A 10,067-nucleotide genomic window follows, 5' to 3' on the forward strand; every position below is an offset into this window, starting at 1 on the left:
TTGGGGCTGGTTTCTCATCAACATGCCCAGGTTTTCCCCTTTCCTTGCTCAATTCCTACCTAAAAATTATAGTCTCTAAACCTGCTGCTTCTGCCCCCACCCTACTCCCAACCTTCAGGAGACTCTGATGCTTGGGGCTCTGTCCTTGTCTTGGTCTGGGCCTCAGCCTCAGCTGTATCTTCTACACCTAGACACAGAGTCCGTCCCTTCCCCTGCAGGGTCTTCTTGGCCTTGCCAGAATCTAATACCTGAGACCAAAAGGATTAGTAAGTGCCTCTGTCATGCTCTCATTCTCATCTCTGTTTCAGCTGCCTTTACGTATGTCTTGGGTTATAAGGATCCTCTAAAAGTAGTTATTGATGAGTCAGACCCCACAATTGTCTGGCTCTATTCCCAACAAGCCTATCTTCCCTGTTCTTTCTGTGTCTGTATGACACACAAGTAGAACCAAAGCCAGCCTAAATCCCTGTGCCAATACTATGCTTGAGATTGCAAAGTGCTTCTTCTATGTTAGCTCTACTCAGACAGAAAGCATAATGTGCTTTAAATAGATTTTTATTTGTTTTTCTTTATATTAATTTTTTTTCTCCCATAGAGGAATAACATTAAAACCTAACAATCAGAATCCTGTTATACACATACACAGGCATGCCACATGACTGGATTGAGGTGGTTATGTCCTTGAGTCTGTCAACATGTCACAACATGGTCAACCACAGTCTTCTCATTTCAGTCAGTCTCAACACAAAACACCTAAGAGGGATACACTCAGCTTGTTGGTTCCATGTGGAACTAGGTGGCAGGGCAAGAGGGAAGATACAAGGGGCTCCGGTGTGTCTGCATTCAGTCCCCTCACATAAAGCCACATGGATCTGAGAAGACATCCAAGAGCTCTAGTGGGGTCCCTATTGCACCTAAGACATTATAGGTCAGAACAAATTGATCAGGGTTCCAGGTGGGGGTTAGGGAGCAGGCATACCCCAAAACAGCAGCAAACTGCATTCATACACACTTGGTACCCTGTTGGGGCCAAACTGGCAAAAGCTGGAAAGTGACAGCCAGCTTGAAGGGAGCACACAGACATATTGGGGAATTACTGTAAGTCGCCCTTTGATGTCTTGGGTCTCACTCTAGAAACAGGGGTCCCTCTGACATACTCAGTTTTGGCAAAGTGCTGGTAATATTGACATCAATTAATACAAACTACTCCACAGTCTCTGAAAACATCAGTCAAGACAGACTCTCTCACCCCCTCCTGTCTAAGGTTGCATAGGACTTTGTAAATTCAGGTTCCCTCATGTATTCAAGTTCTGTGGTTTAAAAAAAAGAAAATCCTGAAGCATGCTCAAGGTGAAAGGCACATACACAGTCAATACAGTATGACGAGGTCTGATGCTTCAGGAGTCAGACTAGCAGGAGACTGAGTAGATTGGTTCTTAGAAATCTATACACTCAAATGCTACAGAATCTATAGGAAAGTACAAAAACACATGAGCCTTACAACCAGCCAGGTGGTGAGATTGCAGGGTTCTAGAACTACAGGTGCCTCCAGAAATACATGTAAGGGAGGGGCCTTTTGAAATTTGAACCAAATGCCCTATAACTCACTCTTCCCCCCCATCCCAGAAGGATCATGGGGACTGCCCAGGACTGAGCCTATGCCCCAGCTGGCAGCAGAGGAGTAGGCAGGAAGAGTGGGAGGGAGGTTCAGCTCTCAGAAGTGCTGAAGACCCTAACTGGCTGTGAAGTGACCACGGGGTAGCTGGAAGAATAAAACCAACCAGGCTGTAACTGTAGGAGAACCTTGGCCAGAGGAGCAAGGTTATCAACTACTGGGGCACTAGTGGACTGGTGCAGGGACTTTGATCTGCCTTTACTATAGATTTGGTTTACTCCCTTGAATAGGAGACCCCAACAGGAACTTCCTCCGTCCCCATCCCAGCAACCATGGGGCTACCCCGCTCCTTTATCCATATACCCAACCTGAGGCTTGGGGCTATAGGATCAGGGAGGCAACTACCTCAACCCTCATGGGATCGCAGTTTTCCAACCAAGCCTCAGCTTGGCGGTGAGGCCAAGAAACCTGGAATTGGAGTGAGGGGGAAGACCGATGTTAGTATGTAACAGGAAATCTTAAAAGTTTCAAGGGAGAAAGAGCACACACTAGAAGAGGACAGTTAGAGGAAAAGGGAAGCAACTCGGGGTATCCCAAGAAGCTGTTGCTGGTGTCTGAGCCCAAAATTCACTCCTGCCACAAGAAGGGCAACACTGTCTGCCTGTGTCCCCTCTTGTCTCACCCGGGAATTCTCACCCAGGTTCCCTCCTCCAGCTACTTAACTGGAGGAGAGGGCAAGGGGAACCATAGGGCAACAATTTCTCCCCATCAGACTAGAAAGGAAGAGCCCTGGGGGAGGAAATGAGAGGCTCCCCAGAGGCCCCAACCCTGGATAGGAACTATTTGGGGGTTGGGCCAGTGGGGCTCCTGGCTTCCTACCCAGGAGTGTTTTTATTAGTCATCCTAGGTAGAGTGTGAAATACAAAGCCAGAGGCAACATGAAGGCTGAGCTGTTAGTCTTGGGATGGCTTCACCCCACAGCTTGTCCTCCCCAGTATCGTTCTGCTTTCTTACTCTGGGGTGTGCACTTTCCCTGCCTAGAAGCCCTCTGGCTTGCATCTCTCCTAAACTAGTTCTAGCACCTTGGGCATGTGAACAGATGGTCAGGATGGCAAGGCCTTGCCCAGCCTCTATTCCTGGGGTGACATGTTGAGGGTAGGGCAACAAGAGACTAAGCCCTTCAGACTCAGGGGAGTGCAGAGGGGTAGATTTCTGGAAGAGATTTGGGAAGTGGGATTCTAGGCAAGGGAAGTGGGGCAGACTTCAGGCTCAAACCCAAGAGGAGGGCTTGGCCTCTCTGAGCAAGCACAGTGCCAGTTCCCATGGTGCAGTGCCCTGCTCCCTACAGCTTCTTAGCCTGTATGTCCTGTCTACATTTCCAGTAGGCTGCCTCTTTCCCTCAGTTCCCTCCACCTTCTCCCTCTAACTCACATCTCACAGTCCTGTTCCACATACTTTACCTTTCCGGGCCTAAAAAACTCCAAGGGGAGAGGGAAGGAGGAGACTAAAGGCAGAACCCTTTGGTCTCAGCGTCCACTCCCCCATCCATTTGGGAGGGAATTACTGGGAATGAATAAGGGAGCAGGAGTGAGCATAGTGCCAAACAGATAGGGTGAGGCTTGTAAAGTGGGGCTTGAAGGCGGGTTAAAGAGCTAGATGTGGGAGAAGAGGCTAGCGGAAGGAGGAGTGGGCCAGAGGTTCAGGACAGGAGGGCAAAGATGAAGGGGAATGTCAAGGCAGAGATGGGGACAGGGACCAGAGAAGGAAGGAAAGATGAAGTGTCAAGGGGGAAGGACATGGAGGATTAGATGCCAGGTATGGGGTCGTAGGGTGAAGGACAGGAGGGGGTTCAGAGTCGGATCAGAGGTGGGAAAATCGAGGTGGGGGGAGAGGGGCTAGCACCCCACCTCACTTGCGGAGGAGGGAGGTTGTAGTGTCCAACCCAGGTGGGCTGCGGGCGCTCCTCGAGCAACACACTGGCTGCGGCAGAGGGGCCCGACAGGGGTCGGGAGTCGGCGAGGGATCTGTGGCTCGGCCGGAGGACCCTCAGTAGTTGAACTGGCGCTGGCACGGCTGGTAGACGAAGCTGCCCTGGTGCTTGGGCCGGCGCGAACGGCTCTCGCGGGCGCGGTTCTGCCGCTGCACCACCTTGGCGCTCAGCGCGTGGCGCTCGGCCCGCTGCCGGGCTCGCTGCAGCCGCCGCGCCTGGCCCGCCTTCTCCAGCAGTGCAGCCCGCGCCGGCAGAGGGGCGGCGGCGGCGTGGTGCACGGCCCGGGGCTCTCGGCGGGCGGGCGCCAACTCCCTGCGGGGACAGAGCAGGGCTCGGTCAGGGCCGGACACTCCGCCCACCCAGTCCCCGCACCCTAGCCCTGGCGCAATGCTGTCCTTGCTCTTAGCAGGGCGCCCAGTGCCCTTCCTGTGGGCTTGTGGCCCCGCCCTTCTTCCGAGCCAACCTGGAGATGCCTCCTCAGTTCTAACCCCCTTGACAGGTAAACCGGACTCCAGGGAAGGCTCGGCCCCCACTTCCAATTCGGTTCTGACCTTCCGTGCCAGCCTCTGAAAGCCCCACCCCTTTGGCGCTCCGCCTGGCCCCTCGGCCAAACCCGCCCCAAGCCTCCGAGCTCGGTCTCTACCAGGCCCCGCCCGGGCCACGAATCCAGGCCTCGCCCCCTCTTAAGGCTCCGCCCCTTCACCCTCAGGCCCGCTCCGAGCCTTGTCCCCGTCCCCGGCCACGAAGACACGCCTCTAAAGGCTCCACCCCTTCCGTCGGGGCGGGCTCCTGGGCTTACTCCCCAGTCTCTAGGTCTCCAGGCCATGTCCCCGGCCCGCTCACCCTTCGCTAAGGTCGCCGTCAGGCAGGGCAGCGTCGGGGTGCGGGGAAGGGGGCCCAGGCTCCAGCACTATGGTGCTGCCGGTGACGTAAACGGACATGCTGGGGTGCTCGATGAGGAGATCCTCCAGGGGGCTGCTCTGGAGGCGGGCGGGCCCGAGTCCGGGCCCCTCTGCAGTAAAACAGGCGGGAGGGGTAACAAACCAGCTCTCGTCCATCAAGGAGGGCGCGGGCGGGGGGCGGCCTGCGGGGGCAGCGGCGGCCCCGGGGCTGGGTGGAGCTGCGTAGCTGTCTACGGGGCGCGGGAGGGGGAGCCATGCGGAGGAGGGGGCGCAGCGGGGAGGGACACACACACACCGGACACAGTGGGGCGGGGAGAGAAAGGGCATCGTTAGTCAGACCCGCAGCCCCGCCCGCCGCGCCCACGGGGCACCCACGGGCCAGGAGTCTCGACCAGCTGCCCTAGGGCACGTGAGGTGTGGGCCCCAACGCTGCGAGGCCAGGAGACCGCCTGGGCTTGGCATGGGATGGGGCCCTGTTCCCCTGCCTTCAGTGTCACTGTCTACACCCCATTTGCCCAGTAGGCCGGGGGAACTCCCCAGTCCCTTAGCAGCTCCCCTCCCCTCCGCAGCTCGGCCTCCTGCCACAGGCCCAGGAATCAGAGTCCTGACCCAGGCCTCACCCGGCAGGTCAATGATGAGCCAGCCGTCCACTTCATCTTCCTCGGAGACGAAGGCTCGGGGGCATTCGGGGTCCTCGGGGGGAGGGGGAGTACTGAAGAACAGGCTGGTGAGGCGCTGGAACATGGCCTAGGATGAAACGGCCTCAGGCCGGGGCGTCCTCCGGCAGTGTAGAAACCTGGGAGGTGCACAGAAGCAGTCAAGAGCCCCCACTGACTTTAGTCGAGTACCACAGACTCCCAGCTCCGCTCGGGATCCCACCCAGTGCAAGGAATTTGTGGGGAAGCTCTGCGGTGTGTGCACGTTCTGGTAAATCCGTCTGCTTTCAGGCTTTTTCTGTTTTCTGTGTGATCTTAGCAAGTTATTTAACTTCTCTGTGCTTTAGTTTTCTCATCTGTCAAATGTCAATGATAAAATACCTTCCTCTGGGCCCTTACAGGAATTCCATGAGCTAATAATAGTATCCTCCTCTGGGCTCTAAGAAGAATTAAATGAAACAAGCACAAAGTGCTTCCAGCCATACTCAGCCACAGAGTAAGGATTCAGTAAACTAATCTACTAGTTATTATTAAAATTATTGCCCCCTCTAGGGACATGGAAAGAGTGATATATATGACCAGATTCTATCAGGAAAGGTCTCCAGAGGGCTGGATATCCAAGCTGGACCTCAAAGTTCTCTAAGCAAGGAAGAAACTGTCCAGTACTGCAATTACTTATTATCATCATCATACTATAGCTAACATTCACGTGCTAGGTATTGTACTAAGCACTTTACCTATATCACCACAGGTATTTCTCACAACTCTAGGAAGTGGGTCTAATTATTATCCCTTTTTTACAGGTAAAGAAACTGAGGCTCCAGGAGGTAAGGTAACTTGCACAAAGTCTCACAGCTAATAAGACACAGAGGTTGGATTTAAACCCATGCTGTCAGATTCCAGAGGCAGCACCCATAACCACTATACTCCATTGCCTTTGCTGGATTAGACATTAGTCTAGATTAGGCATTTTTAATTTGGAGGCCAAAGTATTTTTCTGGGAAGAAGTTTTTCTTTTTTCTTTTTCTTAAGATTTAATTTATTTATTTGACAGAAGAGACACAGTGAGAGAGGGAACACAAGCAGGGGGAGTGGGAGAGGGAGAAGCAGGCTTCCCGCTGAACAGGGAGCCCCATGTAGGGCTTGATCCCAGGACCCTGAGACCACAATTTGGGCTGAAGGCAGACACTTAACTACTGAGCCACCCAGGTGCTCCTGGGAAGAAGTTTTCATCCTGATTTCCTAACATCACTCCTTGACCCCAAAGATTAAGAGCACCTACTTGAGCCTGTGTGGTCTGAAGAGTGTTAGCTGGCAGAAATCCCACAGAACTGCTACCATGTGATTCCACAGCTCTCACTGTGTCTGTCTGACAAGGTTCTAAGATCCTATTCCCTTGGGCCCTCCCCCCTCTCACCCTCTATACCTAAGCTCCTGCTCAAGGGCAGCATTCCTGGCTAGGAGGAAGATCAGGTTGCTGGCCCCAGAGAAACAGCAGGTCAGTGGGAGGTGATGATGAAGGGAGGGCCTATCAGACCTCAGGAGCCCTTAAGGATGAGCACTGAGGATTGGACCAGGACCCAGCTCCTCAAATCAGTCCTTCCCTGGATGAAAATGAGGAAGGAGACCCCTGCTCCAGGAATGGAGACACCAAGGAAGCGGCTAGAGATCTGCCCTTCTCCCCACTTCAGTCTACCTTACTTAGCACTAGGCCTGGCTGGGAGTCCCCTGGATGTCCCAAAACTTGAGCCTCCACATCTGTCCCCTGAAGATGGTCAACGATTTTGCCACTGAGACACTTGTCACCATCTTCTAGGGATGATTCCACACTTCCTGCAGAACTCCCTGTGGGCATGTCCACCCTTCCATTCCCTGGAGGCATCCTACACTTATTGCTAACCCTCCTGAGGTTTTGGGGGGTTTTTTTTTAAGATTTTTTTTTATTTATTTGTGATAGAGCACAAGCAGCAGCAGGGAGAGGGAGAAGCAGGCTCCCCACTGAGCAAGGAGCTGGATATAGGACTTGATGCCAGGACCCTGGGATCATGACCTGAGCCAAAGGCAGATGCTTAACTGACTGAGCCACCCAGGTGTCCCCCACCCGAGGTATTCTTATGCTTGCTGCTACCTCTCCCATTCCTTGGGTATGTTTTCACACTTCCCACCAGAATCATCCAACGTCTATAAACAGAGTATTTTCCACATTTGCAGACCTACACTGGGCTCCAGAAGGAAGTGTTCCCTGGGTGCTGGCTTCTCTGGTGGGTGGGTGGGAGACCTACAGAGATTATAAAAGGTTGGGCACCCCCAACTAGTGTCTGCCCAGCACAAGCCACATATCCCCACCCATCTGTTAGCCACAGAGAATTAGTGACTCAGTTACCAGAAATCCAGAAAGTTCCACCCCTCCTGAAGGAAGGGAAGATTGGCTCCTTGATGGGGCACACCCTCCTTGCAACGACCTACCACTTCAGTGAGAAGATGAAAGGGAAGTTGAGAGCTGTTGCAGGCCCATCGTATTCACCTGGCCCATTTTACAACCTGAGAATCCAAGGAAATAAGTCTATCCAAAGACATAGAGGTAGGTGGTGGCCAGGCAGGTGGAGTCTCGGGGCATGAAACATCCAGTCCAGAGAATACACAGTCAAGAAAGCCTCAGCAAACAAGCCCCAAAATGTAATGATGCAAGAGAGATTAGGAAGGTCAGAGAGGAGTCAGAACTTAACCAAATCACTGCTAACCTCAGAACCCCTCTGTCCAGTTGTAAAAAGGCTTGGAGTTCCTGACACCAAGATTCACCAGGCATTTGCCAGAGCACCCACTGTGCAGCAGAACCTGCAGTGGGTCTCCTCTGATTATCCCCAGATCGAGGTCAAGGCGGCCCGGTAGGGGGAAGCTCCCTGCCTGAAGTCACACAGCAGTTAAGTGACAGAGCCAAGAATGACAGCAGCACCAGCCAACCAGTGCCCGCCCCCTCTCATGACCACAGTGGGGGGAGCCTCCCGGATTTTCTTTCCCATCTTTGCCAGCTTCCTGATTCTCACATTCCCAGCCCTGCTCCAGGGAGAACCATTCCCTTTAATAACTACAGCAGCTGTGCCCAGAATAGCACTTGAGCTCCAAGCCATCTCTACCCCACCCCATCCTTTAGCAAAGCCGGCTAGGATGGGACTCTTGGCCCAGGCTCTGGGGCCCATCCACTTGGAAAGCCAGAAGCTCTCCTTCTCCTACTTTTTTCTCCTGCCCCTCTCTGTCAGCAGAGAGAGGGGAAGCATAAGCCTCGTCATCGCCAGCACTAGGCCAGGTCATGTCCTTCTTAGCTGACAATGCTGGGGGTTGGGAAGGTAAGAAAGGGCCAAACAGAGGGAACCTTCACCCTCCATCCCACCCCTACGTCAGCCATGGAGACACCCTGATGCAGCCAATGACTCACCTTTCTGTGGTCAAAACAGCTGGGAGGCGGCGATTTTATTGGGCTCTGGGACTCCAAGATACAGAGTGAGGGTCAAGGCCACAAAAGGGGACCCTGTCTCCAGAGACCTCCTGGAAAAAGATCCAGGAATGAGGGGACCTAAAAGCCCCATCGAATTCGGATGGTACTGAGCCTAAGGTAGAGTCAGTGCCCAGTGTTAGGAGGATGTGTAACTTGTTACTTGTACTGAGTTCCAACCAGGCATGTGCCGTGGCGGATGTATTTGTCATTCACTCAGTAGGCATGACTCTAATTGGCTTCAGGACCTGCGGTAATCAACTTCCCCTCTCTGGGCCTCAGTTTCTCCTTCCATGAAAAGGAGTCTAAGACCCCTTGTTTGTGGGCTGGGAGTGACATCAGCTAAAGCTTGGCAGAGAACAGGGATGAGGGAGATGTTAGGGTTGTCCCCGGGGGTGCAGAGCTTGGAGCTGGAGAGAGGGTATTCCGCCATCTGGCGCCGCCCCAACGACCTAGAGCTGGAGGCCGCGAACTCTTGAGGACCGCCCCCCCTCCCCCACAGCCTAGACCCAGCAGCGCCGCGCGAAGGCAAGGAGAAAGTCCGGGATCGGAGGCCTGCCCCCAACACCTGGGTTAGCCTAGGAAACTGCAGAGGCCCCTCCGGTCCTGCTGCCTCTCTGCGTCCCTCACCCGTGGGCCCAGCCCCGACCCAGCGCCTACTGGGTCAGGAGAGGACAAGCGACCCGAGCCGGGGGGGCGGTGCGGCCTTGATGACGTCTCAATGTCATATGCAAATAGGGAGACGTCACGGTCTACCGGCTTGCAGCAGCCAATCGGGAAACCGGGAATGCAGCCCGGCGACCGCGAGCGGAAACAAAGACCCGGGAGCAGGGACCGCGGGGCGTGTCTCCGGACGCAGGACTCCCCTGGGCCGAAGCCGGTGGGGACTCACCTGGGGAAGGGGGCGGTGCAGCGGGCGAGGTGGCTCTGAGGTAGTTGTGCCGAGGGGCGTCCCGGCGTCGCCGCTGATCACAAGCCGGTCTGCATCGCGGGGGCTGGACGGGGAGGCGGCGGGGCTCCGGCTCGGAAGCTCGCAGCTGCTGCGCTCGCCCGCGGGGCTTTGAGACTGTGCGGCCGCTGCTGGGCTCACGGCACAAATTGGAACGTTCAAACAGCTGATTGTGACATCACAAAGGGGCCCGCCCGCCTCGCGTCACCGGCCGGCGGTGCGGTGGCCAATCCCAGGCTGTGGATACCCCCTCCCTACCCCCTCCACGATTCGCTGGCTAGTGGCTCTTGCTCGGGAGCCCGACTCTGAGCCTCGGGGGGCCTCCCGGGGAGGCCACTGCTAGGAGCTTCGACTACTTGCCGCAGGGCGACCCACGGACCTCTTACTGAGGAGAGCCCCTACTCCCTACGAGATCCCCATCTTTCTCATTCCCTCCGTACCCACTGTCCCCCGTATCCTTTCACC

At 55.0% G+C, this 10,067-nt stretch overlaps 1 protein-coding gene across 1 annotated transcript; it reads right to left on the reverse strand.

The window, feature by feature from the left end:
- Positions 1-539: 539 nt before the first annotated feature.
- On the reverse strand, positions 540-9,688 carry LOC111141609 (tumor protein p53 inducible nuclear protein 2). Its single transcript, XM_022494300.1, has 4 exons — positions 9,546-9,688; positions 5,128-5,303; positions 4,449-4,737; positions 540-3,917 (listed from the first exon to the last, which is right to left on the reverse strand). The coding sequence occupies exons 2-4, from the start codon at positions 5,249-5,251 to the stop codon at positions 3,662-3,664; spliced, it is 669 nt and encodes a 222-aa protein (XP_022350008.1). The 5' UTR covers positions 5,252-5,303; positions 9,546-9,688; the 3' UTR covers positions 540-3,661.
- Positions 9,689-10,067: the final 379 nt, after the last annotated feature.

This window comes from Enhydra lutris, unplaced genomic scaffold, assembly GCF_002288905.1.
Source record: "Enhydra lutris kenyoni isolate GAN:26980312 unplaced genomic scaffold, ASM228890v2 scaffoldscaffold6, whole genome shotgun sequence".
NCBI classification, from domain to species: domain Eukaryota; kingdom Metazoa; phylum Chordata; class Mammalia; order Carnivora; family Mustelidae; genus Enhydra; species Enhydra lutris.

What these genes read in the sequence shown, in the direction of transcription:
- LOC111141609 (XM_022494300.1), bottom strand. Translation starts at nt 5,251, where the DNA reads ATGTTCCAGCGCCTCACCAGCCTGTTCTTCAGTACTCCCCCTCCCCCC. An exon ending in GCTCATCATTGACCTGCCGG is followed by an intron (nt 4,738 to 5,127) that starts GTGAGGCCTGGG and finishes CGCGCCCCGTAG; the next exon opens with ACAGCTACGCAGCTCCACCC. An exon ending in GACGGCGACCTTAGCGAAGG is followed by an intron (nt 3,918 to 4,448) that starts GTGAGCGGGCCG and finishes CTGTCCCCGCAG; the next exon opens with GGAGTTGGCGCCCGCCCGCC.